Consider the following 20771-nt stretch of genomic DNA (forward strand, 5'->3'; position numbering starts at 1 on the left):
AACTAATTAAATTAAGGGTTTGGAGTTTGACCATGGTCAATACTGGGTCAAGATTACCTCTTTTCGGTGTTTTAAGCACACGAGCAGGTTCGTAGTATGTTTAATGATTGAAACGCATATATGGTTTGTGTCCGGGAGGTTCCGAATGAGTTTTGGGTGCTAAAACGTAGATTCTTTTGTTTCTGATTTTCTAGTGTAAAATAATTATGAAAATGTCATTTTTGTTCCTTAAATTTACAAACTTCCTTTAAAACTTCAAAATATCATATTTCTCTCATTTTAAAGCCAAACAGAGTGATTCAAAAGTCTATCTTGGGTGTAATCTTGCAAGGATTATGTTGGGCTTATCAAATATAAGTTTCGGGATAATCTAGGATGTCATTTGAGCTATAATATCTGTTGTATCTTTTTTTCTCGTTTCGAAATTTAGTCACATTTTCTCACAAAGTTTTGGAGCTCGCATTTGGGCGATTTTGATGGTGATTCTCACCACATGGATTGGGGTAAGTATTTTCCACTTGGTTTTAATTATATTCCATGATTCCATCTTTGATTTTAGCATTTGATTGATGATTTTAGAAGAGAAATCGTGGGGGGGAGGGGGGATTGTCTAAATTTTTCTAAAGTGAATATTTGAGGTTTGAACATTGATTCGGATTCGGATTTGAGTGAAATAAGTATGGTTGGACTCGTAGTTGAATGAGTTGACGGAATTTGTGGGGGTTCCGAGGTGCGGGCCTGGGTTTGACTTTTGGTTGACTTTGAACTTTTGATTAAAGATTCAATCTTTATCGATTGAGTTTGTTTCTTTTGGCATTATTTGATATTTTTGAGTTGCTTTTGGTTAGTTTCTAGCTGTTTGGAGGTTGATTTGCGCGGGATGGCATTTCTAGAGTGTTGTTTGGCTTGCTCGGTATTTGATTTAGCTTATTCGAGGTAAGTAACATTTCTAAACTTCGAATTTAGGGTAATTATCCTTGGGAATCATGTTATTTTGATGTTTTGAGGTGACACACATGCTAGATGACGGGCGTGTGGACATGCACCAGGGTAATCATGACTCAAGTTGACTTTTAGACTATTATCAGACTTGTTCTACTATCACATCCTGTTATATCCATATTTTTCCCTACTTGTTTGATTATTCGAGCTGTGATTCATGTTTAAAATCATGTTTAGGCTATTTTCTTATTAAATTGAGACCTAATGAGGCTATTTATGTTGTTTTGAGTTATCTGATTGAACTGTAATTATATACTCAATTATGGTTCTTCATTTGCATATCATATCTCAGTCTTTGTTCATCATTCATCGCTACATCACATGTTATCATTATTTTTCCATATGTGGAGTTGTTGGGCTGAGTGATATGAGATTGTGAGCCCTTGAGACTTAAGAGGTTGATGACTGAGATGGGTCGTTGAGCCAAGTTGAGAGTGTTGTCGTGGATCGGGCTACAAGTCGTAGCAAGCCATACTGCTTCCTTATTATTATTATTATTATTATTATTATTATTATTATTATTATTATTGTTGTTGTTGTTTTTGTTGTTGTTGTTACTGTTATTCTTATTGTTACTGTTGTTGTTATTGTTATTGTTATTGTTATTATTGTTTTTATTGTTATTGTTGTTGTTATTCTTATTGTTATTTATTATTATTATTATAGTAATAATATTATTATTATTATTATTATTATTATTATTATTATTGTGGATCGGGCTGCACACTACAGCAGGCCTTATTGGCTTTATTATTATTGTGTATCGGGTTGCACGTTGCATCAGGCCTTATAGGCTTTTGATTAGATTTTGGGCAGGATCCGCACCTCCGGAGTTTGACACGGTTGCATGCAATATAAGTTACCCAACTATGAGTCGAGGTCAAATTTCACAGAGAACAATATGTAGGCGATTCGGAATGTAAGAGAATTATCACTTATCGCGCAATGCCAAACACTTAGATTTTGGTTTAGAAAATGTTTTATACTTAAATGCGGAAATGTAAACTAACCTAGAAAGAAAGTAAAAGGATCAATGGCTACAAGTATGGTTGCATCGGGAATTACACTCAAGTAACGATCCAATACATTTCACGATTTTACAAATATGAGCGAGTTTATGTTAATTAGTCATGGATAATAATTCTATATTAGCTTCTTCCAAAGACTAACAAGACTTCCTAATTGAATTATCCCTAAAACAATTAAGAGATTAAGCACACCGGGAATGGCTACAAGTAGTTCAATCCTATCCCTAGGTAGAATCTATAAAATGAGGGTTAAAACCTCAAGTTCTGTTAATTAATCTTTTCCAACCACAAATTATCTTTTCCAAAATTAATTTGGAGTTAATGGGCGAGTCCTAGGGTTAGCTAATCCCTTTGGAAACATTAAAGGACAAGAATAATTAAAGAAACAACAACTCGTATTTAATTTTGGTAGTTTAAGGAGGCATATAAAGAGTTGTCTTGCGTGTTCTCCAGACATTCGTATTTAAGATTTTAAGTTGATTTGAGACAATTTGTGTTATTTAAAATTATTAGACGTATTATGCTTAATGTTTTAGTTTGTTAGATTAATTTGAAGTATTATGTTGAAGGCATTGAACTTTAATTTGAAGTATTAAATGTAAACTTTAATTTGTAGCTTTGATACCGAGTTCATCTTATATATATATATATATATATATATATATATATATATATATATATATATATATATATATATATATATATATACGTCTTAATATAGCTAGTGTATACAATCTTATATAAGGCAATATATAAGATACGGCAATATACTAACTACTAAGTGTATAGTATATAAGCTATATTCGAATTTCGATATAACATTAGCTATATATATATATATATATATACACCAAACTTTGTTTTAACCCAAACCTTTTATAATTACACTTTTTCCCTATTCTCAACTATAAATACCCCCTCATTCTTTCATTTTTAATCACAAAATCATCAATCTCTCTCATTTCTCAAATTCAAATTGAAGTATTCAAGTCTTCACTCATCACTCATTTCTTAATTCTTAAGTCTTCAAGTTTTTCTTTACGCTTTAACAAATGTCTGAACCCCTTTATGTGCCAAGGTGTGAGTGCGACAAAAAATGCATGATGCAATACTGTTAGGATGATGGTGAAGTTGGACGCTGCTACTGGGCGTGCATGAACAAGTTTTATAGGGTTCCCGACGAACCTGTTTGCAATTTTGAGGTATGGATTGATGAACCCTGTCAGCAGGAATACTATAAAGAAAAGTTGGAGTATCTTCATTGTTTGTGTTTGAAGCAGTGGGAAAGAGAGCGACAATGCAAACGAGAAGTTGCGGAATTGAAGGAGAAACTTAAAGAGGTGGAAAAAGAAAAAAATAAGTTGGAAGACAAATTTAAGTGGTTGGAGCAGAGAATACTAGGCGGTCGTGATTAAACAATGACATGTATGTGTTGAGCCTAGTAGTTTATCTTTATGTTCCCCATGTCATGTGTTTTCATTAGTTGTACTGAATTTAAGTTATTTTAAGTTTCTATGTTTGTGTTTGTGTTGTACTGTTAAAATAAAGAAGAAACGGGCCTTGACTATTTTTTAAAAAAAAAAATTATTTAAGACATTTTTTTGTAAATTATATATATATATATATATATACACACACACACACACACATATATATATATATATATACACACACATATATTGCTTAGCTTTAGATAAAAAAAATTCAAAAAAAATAGCCCGGAACACTTAGGCCCGTTTAGCCCGTTTAGGCCCGTGGGCCCGGCCCATTTAGCCCGGGACCATGTGGGCTCAGGCCCGTAGTGGGCCGGTTCCACCCTCCGGGACCGCCAGAACTCGGGACCGTTTGGCCCAGCCCGTTTAGCCTATTTAGGCCCGGACCTGGCCCACAATACAGCCTTATATAATCATAACCAAGTAAGAATTACTCACCCTAAAGATTGGGGTAAAAATCTCCTAAAACATATTCTCCTCCCAAAGTGTAGGTCTCAAAATGGTGAAAATAAATTAAACCCGAAAATATGGACAAATACCCATACCGACATTTTACTCTATGTGATCGCGACCATCACCCTCGCGATCGCGGAACAGAAGTCCTCTGCCATAAATCCTCGATCGCAATCGCGAAACATACTTCACCTCCGTCCAAACCTTCTACGCGATCGCATTAGAGACCACATGATCGTGAATCACTGCCAGCCTTCCCTATGCGGTCGCGAGACCCACCACGCATCGCTAAACATATAGCCCCTGGCCCCAAATCTCTTGTACATAATCGCGAGACGTAGCTCCGCGATCGTGATGCACTGTTGTGCATCAAAAAACTAGCAATCCAAACTCAATGTAAAATACTCCGAAATTCACCCGAGCCCCTCGAGACCCCGTTCAATCATCCTAACAAATCTGTATTCTCTGCAATTCAAATTATGAAACTCTGGTAAGTTCATGAATTCCAACTTTCGACTAGAAGTATGGAATTAACTCGGGTCCGCCCGAGGCTAGAACCAAACATACATACAAGTCCTAAATTATTATATGAACTTATTGGGACCTTCAAATCATGAATCAGAGATTGTTTACCCATAATGTTGACTTTGGTTAACTCTTCTTATCTTAAACTTAAAGCCTCTAGTTGCAAACCAAGTGTTTCAAATCATTCCTAAACCTCTCAGAACCGGAACCAACTATACATGCAAGCCATAAAACATCGTATAAATCTACTCGAGGTTTCAAGTCACACAACGATATACTAGAACTCAAAATAACCGGAACTGATGAAAAATGCACGAACTACCATCAATTGAAAATTACATATTCTCATCAAATAATACGAACAACACAATCAATTAACGTAGCTCCGCACAAGTTTTTACCTAACTTGCTACGGTCTAGCCTACCTATAAACAAACAACATAAAGAATTTAGTAAACACAATAAAGAATGTGGTAAGATCGTATAGAGCATAAATAAATTCAATGGAACTAATTACAACAGGCTTCCAATATGTGAATCAGTAAAAATCATGAGGAAGTCATCCATGGAGAAAGGACGCCTGAGATTAAAAGATCTAAATAAGATCTTTTTCGATACCAAAATATGTCAAGATCTCTATGCTTCTTCCTTCCCCAGCAAATCAAGTCATAACTTCTGCTGCCCTCCTACTTGTTCCATTCATTGAGACAGCAATTGCAAACCAGCTCTTAAATCCTCTAATGTGATTGTAAGTAATTCATCTGAGTCTGTACAGTCAAAAGTGAGTCTCAAATCCAAATTTTCTCTTGCATTAACCAGCATTGGATCCACTAGACCTCCATTCATCTCCTTGCGCAGCTTTTCAGTGGTTTCTTCCCCGATAAGCGTTGCAACAGCATCAACACTACATGAATGATTCAACTTAAATCCGTATAACAAGCTGCTCTCAGCTTGATTAGTCATTTTAAGATGAAGAATTTGAGCTAGGTCCTTCGAACTAAAGTTTTCAAAATGAAAGAACTTCGTAACTCTTCTACAAAAGCCTTCATTAGAGGAGATTACACGCTTCATTGGTTCACTATAGCCTGCAAAAATGACCACAATTTTTCCACTGTCCATGACAGACATTATCTCCTCTAGCGCTTCCAAACCATAATCCTTATCATCTGACTTCTGCATAGGTATTAACCGATAGGCTTCATCAACAAAAAGAATTCCCCCTTCAGCTTCTTGGATCTGCAGATAAGTTCAGGTACTCGTTCACATGTGATCCAAATTTATAGGAGCAAAATATCAAAAACTTCAGAATCACAGAAGTGTACCTTTCTCCTCGTCTTTGGTCCTGTATGACCAACAAATTCACCAACCAGATCTGTTCTCTGCACTTCCGTCACCTTTTCAGTTGGAAGAATCCCTACCATATGAAGTAACTTCCCAAGAATCCTAGCAACCATAGTTTTACCTATATAGTATATCACAGATGTATAAGAAATCAACCTGGACGATATTCATCAAATACTTGAGCAGAACAATAAATACGTCTGGCCAAAAAATCGAGCCAATACGACAATGAAAACCATTAGTAACATAACCACAATTAACATGGTATCTATTTTCTTTTATGATTTAGTGAACCTAAACATTTGTCTCTTAATGATTATGCATCTGGTCTTTGAGATATGATAATTGAGACAAAGCATTATGCAGTATTGAATAGACGAGTTGCTCCGTTTGATGACTGATGCTTTAGAATGTACGGCTCAAACTCTATGTTTTAAATGCAATGACATAACCATGATTACCTGTACCAGGGTTTCCAAGAAAAGCCATATGAGGTGGTCTTCTTGCACCAACTTTAAGTCCTAGCGCCTGACGCCTCTCATCCAAGAGCATCCCCTTTGCCCATTTCCGGAGTTGCTGCTTAAGCTCATGTAAGCCCACTATTTTAGACAATTCATTTTCAAGTTCATCCATTTTTGCTTTTGTCTGGCCGCATGCTTCAATAGCTTTACGTTTCCTTTGTTCCTCAAGATGCCAATTAAGAAGTTCGTGCAATTTTTCATTGCCCGGTCCTTGAGAGAGATGATTTATTGGAGTCATGCCCTCCTGCATTCCATATACCTACAATTAGTAACGGTCATAAAAAGAACTCAAAATCATTGAAAAATACTCTATAATACATTGTCTTCAGCACTACAATTAGCATCATGCTCTAACAATGTCTTGACTGTGGAACAGTCTTCAGCTCGTAGAGAGTGCCAAACAGCAAGATGCAATGGACTCATCCCATTCTGCAAGACAGCCACAGAAAAGTGAGAAATCAAATAATAGAAAAAGAAAAAAAAAAGCCATGTTCAAGCTCAATCATAACCAAAGCAGTACGAATACACACATTTGCTTTCGCTTCAACGAGAGCACCATGAGCAAGAAGCATCTTTACAGCTTCATTACTACCATTCTTGGCTGCCATGTGCAATGGGGTCTCTCCATACTGCAATACACAAAATAAGTCCATTTGTTACAACTGACAATGTGAAAAATACTCCACAACAATAACAACAAACCCTGTGTAATCCACACAGCGGTCTGGGGAGGGTAGAGTGTACGCAAACCTTACCCCCTACCCTGTGAAGGTAGAGACGTTGTTTCCGATAAGACCCCCGGCTCCACAAGCAGAAACAATAAGCAGTAAAGTGAAAAATACTCAATTAATAGAATGATGCACATACCATATTCTTGGCTTCCATCTCCAACTTTTCTGGCCCAGACCAACCAAGCAAAAACTTGAGTATTTCAACATTATTGTAACCAGCAGCAACATGAAGTGGTGTCTGCACCATCTGCACCCCCGATAAATTGGAAATTACATAAAGAAAGTGCTTTCCGCAAAAACTTGGGTAATCTTGCTCTGACAAAAGACTATGATCAAATAAAAGTTACATATAGTTACCCTTTTGAAACATGAATCCCCTTGTTTTATTCTTTCATTCTAGGACATTTATATGAAAACTTAAAATCCCAGAAGATTAAAAGTCAAAGATAATATATTATCCTCTTTAAAGAGGATTAGATATCAGAGACGAAGTCACATTGACAATATAATAATTCAAATATATCATACCAGTAATCTTTTTTTCCAATCAAGAGAACAATAGTCATCTACTTTAGACGCAAAAGCACCTCCAAAACAAGAAATATCTCCACCTCCGCAATCAAAATGTCAAAAGGGTGTAGGAGACCAGATATTAAAGACTAACAGATGGTCCACATCTGGAAGAAAAATCAATATACTCATTTAGAAAAACTTGGTAGCATAGACATTAATAGCCTGTTTGGCCAAGCTTCTCAAGAGAAAAAAAGTGCTTGTTTTCCCAAAAGCACTTTTTTTTCCTAATTTGAGGTGTTTGGCCAAGCTTATTTGGGAAAAAAAAGTGTTTTTGGGAAGAAGCAGAAGCAGTTTGAGAGAAGCAGAAAAAAGTAGCTTCTTTTCAAAAGCAGAAGCAGAAGCAGTTTTGGCTTTTCTTCTTACCTAAAATACCCTTAACAAAATATAGTATATACCAAAATAACCCTTAAACCTAATACTTAGGATATTAATTTATAAATATTTCTTCTTATTTTTAGGAAAACTTTCTAATATATAGTGACTTTAGGGGTGAATGCTTTTATATTTGTTGAAGGAATTTTAATATATTTAACTTATATTAAAAGAATTAAGTACTTTTTAATTTTATTTTCATATTTTACTTAAATAAAATGAATTTTTTTAATTATTGCATGTAATAACAAAATTTTGATATTATTTATTTACTTATAATATTAATTATGAAGTAAATCTATTCATGTCCTTATTCGTAATTTGACACATAAAAGCAATTTCTAAAAAGCTTGGCCAAACACAAATTATTTCTCAAAAGTGCTTTTCAGACTGATTAGTCAAACACAAACTGCTTCTCTCCAAAAGTACTTTTTTCAAAAGCACTTTTGGAGAGAAGCAATTTTCTCCAGCTTGGCCAAACAGGCTATAAGAGTCACAGAGCCACCAAAAGATAACACATCTACATTAAAATCTTAACATAATTAATTCTGAGTTTTTCACTTTTTCATTTTCTCTTTTTGGTTATAACAACCAAACAATCACTCTTTTTCCAACAAGCATACCTATATAACAGTGGTGACCTAGTGTTCCTATGATTTTTACAGGCAATTCAGGTAGAGGTAGCAATGATAGGACTACTAATGCTGCGTAGTTGAGGAAATCAATGGTTCATAGCTAGCCAAGATATTTCTATTTCTGGAAAAAGACATTCTACTCTAGAATTCAGTAGTACATTTTTTACAGCATGCTTTATCTAACTGAATAGGTCGTATCCATAACTTCAGTGTAGGGGTGGCAAATGGGCGAGTTGGACTGAATTTGGGCGGGTCAAGATGGGTTAGGTAATAAATGGGTCATTGCCCAACCCAGCCCAAACTGTATTTGGGTTAAGATGGGCTAAACAATGGGTCATAACCCAACACGCCCAACTTAACCCATGTTTTAGAATCATGTTCATCTTGCATAAAAAAAATTATTTAACCTTAAACTATGTAAGTTGACAAATATTTTATGGGTGGGGGTGGGTGGTGCAGAAAAACGAAAAATATAAAACAGAAAATTGAAATTATAAAAAAAAGTTAAAAAAATTGAGGGTGTTTCGCGCGGGGGGGGGGGGGGGGGGGGGGGGGGGGGGGGCTGATGCAGAAAAATAAAAAATACAAAAAAAAGTAAAAAAAAATTTTGAGGGGGTTTGCGCCGGGGGGTGGGTAGGGTAGGGGTAGGGTGGGTGGTGTAGAAAAATTTAAAAAAAAATTAAAAATACAAAAAAAAAGTGAAATTTTTTTAGGGGTTTTGCGCAGGGGGAGGGGGGTTGGGTGGCGCAGAAAAACAAAAAAATTGAAAATACAAAAAAAAAAGTAAAAAAATTTTTGGGCAGTTTTGGGTGGGGGGGTAGAAAAACAAAATAACAGAAAATTAAAAATAAATAAATAAATAAAATTGGGGCAACTAAGTAAATTTCTAGATAAGTTGGATTGAGATCCTTTGTTTTGAATGAGTTTCATGGGTTGTTAAATGGGTCAGAATGGGATATAAAAATAATGGGTTAACTTGGGCTCAAACCAAATTGACCAATGAGCTAAAATGTTTGTAGTCCAACCCATTAATCTCTGGGCTAGTTGGGTTAGATGGGGGGTGGGGGTAGGGTGGGTGGTGTAGAAAAACAAAAGAACAGAAAATTAAAAATACAAAAAATAAATAATAAATAAATAAATAAAATTGGGGCAACTAAGTAAATTTCTAGATAAGTTTGGTTGAGATCCTTTGTTTTGGGTGAGTTTCATGGGTTGTATTTGGGTTGTTAAATGGGTCAGAATGGGCTATAAAAAATAATGGGTTAACTTGGGTTCAACCCAAATTGACCCATGAGCTAAAATGTTTGTAGTCCAACCCATTAATCTTTGGGCTAGTTGGGCGAGTTAGATGGGTTTTGGGCTCAAATTGTCATCCCTACTTTAGTGCTAATGCTGAGAAAAAAACTACCCATCAATCCAAAAGGTGAACAAGATCAATCTGCTAAAATTCTAGTTGTTAGTGAAGTGGACTGCCACTTTGATGTCTGATCATTGGCACTGCAGATAATGAACTCGGAGAAATTGAATAAGAGATATACACTTTTTCACGTGCCTATTGCCATCATCAGACCATTTCTTTAGGGATAATTTCCCAGACATCTCCCACGTTTGGCTTCATAACACTAACCTTTCTTACAGTTTACCATAATATGATAACCTCCCTTGTTCTTTTAGTAACAATTCATTTAACATATTCCCTCCGTTTCAATTTATGTAAACCTATTCTCTTTTTAGTTCGTGCCCCTTTTGATATTTGGCAACAATTTATCTTTATGCAATAATTTATAGTCACACAAAATAATGTGCCTCATTTTACACCATAAGTTCAAAAGTCTGTCTCTTTTTTCTTAAACTTCATGCCGGTCAAATAAGTTCATATAAATTGAAACGGACGAGTATTTATTATTAATGACAAAGTTGTGATTTGACTAATTTTCCCTTTCCAATATACTCTCTTGTTAACTAATTCGGTAAGCATCTTCCCAAGGAAATAAACTGTTGTGGAGGAGACAGTTCCCAAGTGCTTTAACGCGTTTTATACATAACATTAAAAGCAGATACTGTGTTGGAGTATATTACGGGCCATACAGTCAGAAATATTGTTGCATATTAGGGTACATAATCGGAGCTGAGGGTCTATTGGACTCTCTATCTCCACAGGTAGGGATAAGGTTTGCATACACACTACCCTTCCCAGACTACACTATATGGGATTATATTGGATATGTTATTTTTGTTAGTGTACATAATCGGATATGGGGAATTGGCAAATGAAAGCATAAACCACAAACCAGATTGTATAACAGAGTAGTTCCCAAGAACCCACATTTTGTTTGGCCCAAAACTGGATCCGCAAACACACATTTTCATTTATGCAAGCGAATTCATACACAAAATTAAAAAAAAACAGAAACAATGACAAAAAAAAATAAAAATAAAAAGAAGAAGAAAAAGGTAAGGAAGGAGATCGTACAACTGGGTTACGTTCATTGAGAAGAAAAGGGTTTCCGGAAAGCAGCTTTTGAAAGGCAAGTAGATCCCCAGATTGAGCGAACCCGTGAATGGTTGTGGATCTAGAGGATCTTGACCGTTGATCTCGTGACCTCTGCATTTTCTTGTCGTATTTTTCCTATCTCCGGCAGAAAGAAGAAGGGAAGGGGGAAGATAGGCCGTCGGTGGATTTGGGTTTCAGGGGAATTATCTACAAATAAGCCACGGTGACAGCGTGGTAAGAATATTTCCAAATCTAGGCTGGTTGTCGGCTGTCTTAGTTGGCTTCCATTCCTGCTTGTATCCATTCATCTTGCACCTTACCGTGTGATGACCTATAGGCTATAGTCCATTTCCTCCCCAGTTTCCAGTTTATGTGACAAAAGATTTTAAATTATTAATTATTATACTTTATAGTAATTTTCTTATATTTTTTAAATATGTTAAATTAATTTTTTAGAAATTTGAAGATATTATGCTCAAATTTTCGTTAGTTTGGCCCTCGTACTTTGAACTATGTCAGTTAAAACAAAATGGAGAGAGTACTTAATTGTATTATTTAATTTATATATATATTATAGTTTATTATTTAATCAAATTAAGTTTATATGATTTAATGCATCTATCATATACACAAATTATGATTGGTAATTCATAATTTACCAAGTTCATGAATAAGTAAGTTGTAACTACACTAGTTTTTAATAAAGTGGGAGTTAAAAATGTCAGTCACATAATTCTTTTATAAAAGGAAGTAACTGGAGGATATTCATACATTAAATTTAGGAGTGAGATTCTCTAGATTAAAGAGTGTTTGTGTGAAAATTTTAAAAGACTCTACAAGTGATCTTGCGAAAAAAATCACAAAGATACATAGTTAAGAGAAAACAGTTAACCACTCATATTATCCACTAAAAATGGGTTGGATAATGAACTTTTTAAAAATGGGTCAAATATGGATAAGAATCATATTATACATTTAGAAAATAGATAACCAATGGATAATCAATGAGTCTAGCTTTTATATTTGTAAAGCCTCAAATTGGGGGTTCATCAAATTAGAGAGACTAAGAATTTTCCCAAAAGTGATCATATGCAAGAAGTCATGGATAATATGGTTATCCATATTACCCGCCGGTTAACCCGTTTTTTATCCATATTAAATATGGATAGAGTCGGATAAATTATCCATTTTTTCATTACCCGTTTTCGATCCGAACCACGATTCGAACCATATTCGACCCGACCCGCTCATTTGTCACTCCGAATGACAACAAACAACCGACCATAGAAGAAGGTGTATTTAATTCTACATAAGTCACCAAGTTCTTCCTTCACTGGTATTAGAGCATGTTATATATGTATTTTTTCCACCATTATATGGTTAAAATTTAGGAAAAGTCAAATTTTTCTTTAGATAATTTTTCAGCGCTATATTGTAAAAAAATTGATATTGGACCAAGGAGATATGAGTGTTGAATGTTGGTTGCTCGGGAAAAAAAAAAATCTAGAAACTCAACATGTAAGACAAGATTTTCAAAATGTTTTGCTCTTTTTGTAGTGTGATGACCCGATCGGTCGTTTTATGTATTTTTTTTTTCATGTTTTCTCTTTTGAAGTTTCTCGTATGTGTATTTGTGGTTATTTGACTTTGGGGATGGTTGATTTGGTTTCGGGAAGGTTTTTGGTTGATTTAGAATACTTGGTTCTTGATTTGGAAGCTTAGGTTAGAAGTGTTGGCCGAGGTTTGACTTTTTGTGAAAACGACCCCGGAACGATATTTTGATGGTTCTAATAGATTCGAATAGTGCTTTTGGACTTAGGCATATGCCCGGAATTGAATCGGAGGTCCCTAGGATGAATTGGCTCCTTTTGCCGAAAGTTGGCAATTTGAAGGTTTAGAATTTTCCTAAGCTTCACTGTGGGTTGATTTTATGGATATCGGGTTTGGATTTTGATTTCAGGCTTAGAATAGATCCATTTTATCGTTTGAAACTTATGTGCTAAGTTTGGTGTCATTCCGAGTTGGTTTGGTAGCAGTGGCGGATTTAGGGAACCCCCTTCCGCCGAAAAATTACACTGTATATATAAGGCAAAATCTGTTTGTTACTTCTATATATTAAGTTTTGAACTTTCTTAACACAACCCAAAAGTGTAGTTTAGTGGTCAAGGGGGTTCAAAACCTTCATAAGGCCATAGGTTCAATTCCTACTAGCTACATAAAAAATTTCTGAACCCCCTTCCTAGAGATCCTGCATCCGCCACTATTTGGTAGGAATCGAACGAGTGGTTGTGATTTTAGAATTTCTTGAGTTTCATTATAGTTTCTATGTGTTTTGGTGTTCGATTCGTAGTTTCGAATGTTATTTTGGTAGATTATTATCTCTTAATTTGTCAATATAAGCTAATCGTGAAATTTATCATTATATGTACTAACTGTTAATGTTGCATAGTGTAAGCACGAGATTTTTGCTTCACGGACAATCGCTCCAAAAGCAAATAAAAATAGTGACAAATGACTTCGCTGTACAATGTTTCGAGTTTTCCGTGACATGTGTTGTTAGTCATTTGTAGGTCTGTCCATTTTGCATTTAATCTTACCGATCAAAATACAAAGCATGTATGTCAGGGTAATTAAAATCATAATTCGGTCATTAAAAAGAACGAAAATTCAAAAAAATATATATGCATCGTTCGTTCTAGGTTGTGATTTAACTTACTTAAATATTTTAATTTGGTGTGATAATTGTGTTGAAGTGTCACATGGTTGTTTGTTTTAATTTCATTTGTTTTATTATTTATTTTGTTATTTCATTTTTGTTTTAAAATAAGAGAACAAAGAAAAGAGTGATTTGGGCCCAGGAAATGAAATAAAAATAGGCCCAAAACCGGCACAAGGACCAAGTCCAAGTCAGGCCTGCCCAAACACTGATTCAAACGACGCCGTATCAACGTCCTTATCAGAACCGTTGATCTGACTCAAACAAACGGTCCTGATCAGGTTGATCACTTCACTTCGACGACGTCGTTTCAGGCAGATTAATCTAAGCCGTCCAACCCCTTGATCCAACGGACCTAGGCCATTCCCCCTAAACCCGTCAAACTTTGACCCGATCCAGCCTCACCCGGTCTCACCCACTATCAAACCCAAAACGACACCGTCTTCCCTAAGTGAATAGATCCTGGCCATAGATCTCATTTGATCCAACGGCCAGGATCTAAACCCCTAGATCGTATATAAGCTTTCTATCGTACCCCACGCCCCCTATCCGAACCCCACCCTTCACTCATCTCCTTCCCCAAGCCCTGAAACCCCCAAACCCTAGCAGCCGCCCTAGTTTCCCTTTCACCAGAACCCGGCGGCATGAACGCCGGTGACCACCCCCTTCACACCCCTGAAACATCCAACCACCCTGAACACGAATCCACTAACCATGTACCTCGAATCACCCCCCATCGTCTCGAATCTGGATTTGAAGATTCGAGACAAAACTCGATCTATACCAAACCTCACCATCTTCGTACCAGACACTCCCATGACTTCCCTCGTGACCAAACCAAGCTTGGTTTGGTCCGAATCTACCCACAACTTCTAAAAACCAGATCTGAAAATCCAGACCCTAGAACACATGAACCTGTGGAATCCGGCCAGTCTTGACAGGGGTTTGAGGTCTAATAGACCTTAACCAAGGTGTTCTCATGTGAGAACACCCTGGTTAAAGTTTGTTTGGCCTCAAATGGTCAAAGTTGAGTAAGATTTGGGTCAGTTTGGTTTAAACATTTTTCGGTAAGTTTTTCTTTTCCCTTTTGTTTATTCAACTGCTAATTAAGTCGTTAGCATGCTTTGTTGTGATTGTTTGTTATTTTCTGATAGTTTTCTTAATTTCTTCCATCTCTGTCAAAGACCTTTTTATTTGGTCGATTGTTTTCTGTGTATGATTTGAATGTATCCAATGATAAGCATGTCCGGTTAGGATAGTCGTCGCATAAATAACTTATATAGGTTCCCAATAATTGCACAAAAGTTGTCCGAAGCCCTTTGGGTCCATGTACGTATTGTTTATATGAACGACTGATTGTTACCTGTTGTAATTAATATAGTCGACTTGATAAATGTCGTCGATTAACTTCCTACGACTGAATGTTCAGATATGCTAATGCGTACAACCTCACATGACTGAACGAACCTGTATTGTGAATTGAATGTTGGACATTATCTGTTTGTAACTGCATTGTAAACAATTAAAAGAATCAGGCTAGGGCAATTCTGAAATTGAACTTTCAGAAGTTCAAAATGCCCTGATGCTACTATGGGTTTAGGGCAGTAATAATCAGGGTTTAACAGGGGGAGTCTGGGGTTTGAAAAGAACAGAAAACTTAGTTTAAATGAGCTGACAAGTAGGGTACTAATTTGGGATTAAACTAATACCAATGGGGAACAAGACACAAAGAGTATGGGGTTTAAAATGAATACTAAAATGAGCCCATAACTCTTGATTAAAGAATAAGCCAGGCGTGGGGAACAAATGGCTGGCATCAAAAGATGCATAGGCATGGGTTTAAAGGGTATGGGCAGTCTGCAAAATTGGCAGAATCCAGGCAGCTTGACTGCACTGGTGGTTTGGCTTATAAATAGGCCATTTTCAGAACTTAAAAGGGGCTGGAAATTTTAGTCTTGAGAGAGGTCTTGTGAGTTTAAAGAAAACTGAAAACATAAGGAAATTTCCAGTAAACACTGTAACCAAACACTGTCTGAAAGCTACATAAGAGTTCATATTGGTCAAGCTGTCTTGGCCAAGTTCTGTTGTTTGCACTGATTGAGCTGTTTGTGATTGTTGGACTGTTGGTGTTGCTGCATCGAACACTCTGTTACTTCTGTTGTTTCATTACTCTTTTCTGGGATTACTTGTTTGGTGCTCGACCATTTGTTGGTTTTCTTTGTTCTGGAAACTGTTGCTGGTTGTCTGCGGACTGTGGAAAACACTTGTGGTTGTTGGTTTGTTGCTGTGTTGTTGCTGTATATCTGCTGTTGTTGTATTTATTGCATACTGCCCAGCTGATCATTCCTTTCTTCTTTGTCCTCTATACCAGGTACACAACCAATGCACTGTCAAATGTAATTGGAACATTGAGCATGAATACAAAAAGAAAAGACCTGAAGTTGACTTTCATACATAGATTGTTACATTAGATATCATGTACTGTATAATAATTTTCATTCCTGTGTTGACAATAGAAGTAGCCTGTATGCCCAGTGTATATCAATATAGATTAGCTGAATGATAGTTTACATATGTATGCTGATAGGTGAAAATATTCCCAATGAAATAGGTTGTATCTCAGACTTAGTTTTACTTTGTAATATGTCCTTTAATGTAGGCCAAGTATGAAAATCGTACTCTATTAATTAAGTTCTTTCCTTTCTGATAAACCGCTTCATATAACTGGTAAATCATGTTTTAAGACAAAGAACGCGGAGACTGCAATCTCAACCTCACGAAGGTCGAGCCCGGGTCGAAACAGACCAAGCAGGCCTGCATCGAACGAACAATGGCCCAGGTCTGGTCCATCACGCATGGGCTGGATTTGGGCCCTTAATTTTTGCTCGGCCGACTGTGTACGTGGCCGTGTTTCTGATTTTGTGCAAGCACTCGGAACTCTGTATAGATAACTTGCAAGCATGTAATTAATTAGGGCTATCTACTGTTTTCAATTAGTAGAGACAAACGCAACAAGAAACGTAGTTGCTATAGGATATCCTTTTAAAATAAGGACGAGATGAGCCTCGACAAAATAAAGAAAAACGCACAAATTGCGGGGCCCTTGTTAAATATATATATATGTTGAAGCATTCAGTCCCTAAGGTGGGTCGTTTAGCAAATCTCACGACCTTCCCGGAATAATAACGCGATAGCCTCTTTAAGCGCGTACTTAATAATTTTACCTTCTTAAATTCGGGTGTGCATTTATGTGACCCAAATCCAAATCTCGACGGATCCGAAATGTGTTTCTAATCACGGGTACATTGATTGTGACGTGGTTCGAGATGCATGTCCATGACGTCGCAAATTCCTTTTAAAATAGAATGAGATGAGCCTCGCCAAATAAAAATACAAAATTGTGGGGCCCTCAATAAATATTTGCCTTAAAAATTGCTTAGATTTCGGGATGGACCGTTTAGTAAAATTTCACGGCCTTACCCAAAGTAAATGATACGCTAGTCGCTTTAGGCGCGCCTTTAATAATTTAATTTCCTTAAACTCGGGTGCACATTGATGTGACCCAAATCCAAATCTCAACGGAGTCAAAGTGTGTCGACGACCACGGGTACATTGATTGTAACGTGGTTCGAGATACATTTTATAACGTTGTAATAATAATGATAAAAGCGGTTTAAAAGTTAAATTTTGCACATAAGTTTACATTTGTATAAAATCAGATAATCAAGCCGAATATAACAGTTGAGCGACCGTGCTAGAACCACGGAACTCGGGAATGCCTAACACCTTCTCCCGGGTTAACAGAATTCCTTATCCGGATTTCTGGTGCGCAGACTGTAATATGGAGTCATTCTTTTCCTCGATTCGGGATTAAAATTGGTGACTTGGGACACCCTAAATCTCCCAAGTGGCGACTCTGAAATAAATAAACAAATCCCGTTCCGATTGTCCTTTAATTGGAAAAAACTCCCTTGCGCCCTCGCGGGTGCGGAAAAAGGAGGTGTGACACATAGCTTTTACCTTGCAATCAAGTGTACATGGCTAAATAAATTAGAACATGGGAAATTGTGGCTTTGAAGACGATACACGTAGACAACGAAAGATAACGGTGAGCTTATTTTAGTATGATTTACACTTGGTTAATTCCTTCAGACTCTTGTCTCACTGATTATTCAATGTTAGTCTGCAATATTTCTTAGTGTTCTTATGCAATTTCCGATAACTGCTATACGTGAAATTAAAATCTAAAAGAAAATGCAGAAAACAACTCCCAAATCGGGGTGTCACTGAGCTCATGAGCATCTATACATCACCAGTTTAGAAAAGGAATGTCTATGAAAGTTTGGATAAAATAGAAATAAATAAAGATAAGGAAGGAGAAACAAGGATGACAACTACCTCGTAGTCTCCAGAGATTAACTGTGCATGATATCATAGACAACCCCTAGGACAGACTTGCTCTGATACCAAGTTTGTCACGACCCAAACTGAAGGGCCATGACTAGCACCCGACCACACTTGCCGAGCACCAACGTACATTTCATCTAACCTTCATTATTATCTTTTAAGGCTGACGAGATCAATATAAATGGTAGACCTAGATCATGGACAACCAGCAATAAAATATGACGGCATGAACATACATAGCAGGGGATGACCAGACAATCAAGAAACTACGTATAAGGTATGAGCTACCACGCTACTATGAAAGACTATACAACAAAAACTAGCCGACAAGGCATACCAAACTATACATGAGCCGACACCTGTCTATGAGCCTCTAAAAGAACATAAGTGTTGCAACATAGCCGGAACAGGGCCCCGACATACCCATAATGTCTATAACAAAAATTGCATACCAAGACCAAGGCAAGTCCGGAGAAGGGATCTCGCCAATCACCGCTGAACTGGACAGTCTACTGTGGTGGGGGAGCTGCACCTGCCTGTCTATCAGGACCTGCAGCACGACATGCAGCGTCCACAAATAAAAGGACGTCAGTACGAATAAAGTACTGAGTATGTAAGGCAAGGAACCATAAATACGATCAGTAATGTAAGCAAGGATAGAGAATATACAACCTGTAACATCTTAGTACCTCTGAGGGCTACTTACATGAAATGCATGATACATATGTATAAATACATAAACCTTTAAAGCATTCGCCTCTATGGGCATCATCATCATCATATCGTACCCGGCCATAATAGGCTCGGTAGAATCGTACCCGGCCACGTGGAGCTCGGTAAAACCCAACTGATCAGTGGTTGCACAATAGGTGTCGTACCCGGCCAACTATAGCGTGGCTCGGTAGAGTAAAATAGATACATATATATAATGCATGCTCGACTCATGGAATCACATTCTAAACCTTTCGGAGTGACGTAAGGTCGGTATCCTCTGTACACGTTATTAGGACTAACTCTTCACTATGAACCTTATAAGAATCAGGAAGTACCAACAACATTGATAACATAAGAATAAGAGAAGCAACATTAACATCAATCGTTCCATAAGAGGGAAAACAATGTAAGTACTGCTAGCTTCTAAGAGTAGAGTATCTTGGAAGCTCGTTCATTACATTATGTACAATCGGAGTCGTGCAAAAGAAGGAAAGGGATAGCCTCACATACCTTGTATATACTGCCCCAATCTCAAGCTATGCAATTGTCAAAACTCCTTAGTCTACAATAAGAGAAACGATACTATCGTTATCATTTAAGCGTCATAACTATTATGTATCGACCACAACCTATTTTACGATGAAACGGACAGCACCTCCCCTATATATATGACCTCACACCATTCAAAACAATCACCAAACAGCCCAAACAACATCAATAATAAACATATTGAGCCTCCCAAAATAGTCCACGCACAGCCTAATCACTCCATACCTACGACGACCACCGTAGTCGTGTCAAACGAACCGGAAATGTTACGAATAACTATCATACCACAACCCTACATATATATGGTGTTTATCCACACCCTTCCTCCTCCAAAACTCCACAAAACAGTAGTAAAATACGCAGCCCAACAGCAACGCAAAACAGTCCACAAAACAATAACATTACTACCAAGCCTTTCGATATATATTTCACAAGTTCTAGCTTCAATGGCTTAGCCGCAACTTGGATAATCTTAAATACATATAGAGTAAGAGGTTCCTTACCTTTATACAGAAAGAACAACTCTAATTTGACCTTAAATTTCCATGAAATATCCCTCCAATGCTGCCACAACAACAAAAAAGCGAAACTAGCGATCAATTAGTGTTTTTCGGCACTAGAATTACTTTAGAAGGCTTGAAATCACCTAGGATTGATATTAAGAACATGAGGGAGTATTTACAGAACATAAAACCTTTAAAACAACCTCCCACATGAGCTGGAACGACACAAAAATGAGCAACAACAAGAAGAACAAGAGACTTACTAGCGCCACGGAATTCCCGACACTTGATTTGTGTTGTTTGCCCTTTTTTGGGTCTTGAATCTTGAGAGAACCTTGAGAGGATGTTCCTAGGGTTCTAAGGTCTGAAAATAGTGAAAAGAAATGACTTAAAACGGGTTGGAGTCATCCTATATAGGTCCAAATATCTTAAACCGACTTAGTGGGCCCCATAGAGAGGTGCTTGGCGCAGTCTCGCGAAAATGCGAATATCTTTCTACTCCGAGATCGTATCGATGAACGGTTTAATGAGTTGGAAACTAGACTCAAAGATATTTAATTTTGTTGGTAGATCACCCCGTAATTCTTTGTAAATTAGGAGAAAAGATTAGAAACATTTGACCTAATGTTTAAGTAAAATTATGAACCTAAGTTGCGACAACTTTTGTCGACTTTTGTTTCATAACTCGTTTGACTTCAAGACTTATGATACGGA

General features: G+C 36.9%; 1 protein-coding gene across 1 annotated transcript; it reads right to left on the minus strand.

The window, feature by feature from the left end:
* Positions 1–4820: 4820 nt before the first annotated feature.
* On the minus strand, positions 4821–11479 carry LOC104226423 (protein CfxQ homolog). Its single transcript, XM_009778420.2, has 7 exons — positions 11148–11479; positions 7231–7341; positions 6894–6992; positions 6682–6792; positions 6304–6607; positions 5824–5963; positions 4821–5737 (listed from the first exon to the last, which is right to left on the minus strand). Exons 1-7 carry the CDS (start codon positions 11283–11285, stop codon positions 5201–5203), a joined length of 1440 nt encoding a protein of 479 aa, XP_009776722.1. The 5' UTR covers positions 11286–11479; the 3' UTR covers positions 4821–5200.
* Between the last annotated feature and the right edge of the window lie 9292 nt (positions 11480–20771).

Source organism: Nicotiana sylvestris, chromosome 11 (genome assembly GCF_000393655.2).
Source record: "Nicotiana sylvestris chromosome 11, ASM39365v2, whole genome shotgun sequence".
In the NCBI taxonomy this organism is placed as follows: domain Eukaryota; kingdom Viridiplantae; phylum Streptophyta; class Magnoliopsida; order Solanales; family Solanaceae; genus Nicotiana; species Nicotiana sylvestris.

Bases quoted from the DNA above. Each gene is read 5' to 3' on its own strand.
- LOC104226423 (XM_009778420.2), bottom strand. From the start codon at position 11,285: ATGCAGAGGTCACGAGATCAACGGTCAAGATCCTCTAGATCCACAACC. The intron at 6,993-7,230 runs GTATGTGCATCA...TGTGTATTGCAG, and splicing joins AGATGGAAGCCAAGAATATG to TATGGAGAGACCCCATTGCA. The intron at 6,608-6,681 runs GTATTATAGAGT...TATGGAATGCAG, and splicing joins ATTGTAGTGCTGAAGACAAT to GAGGGCATGACTCCAATAAA.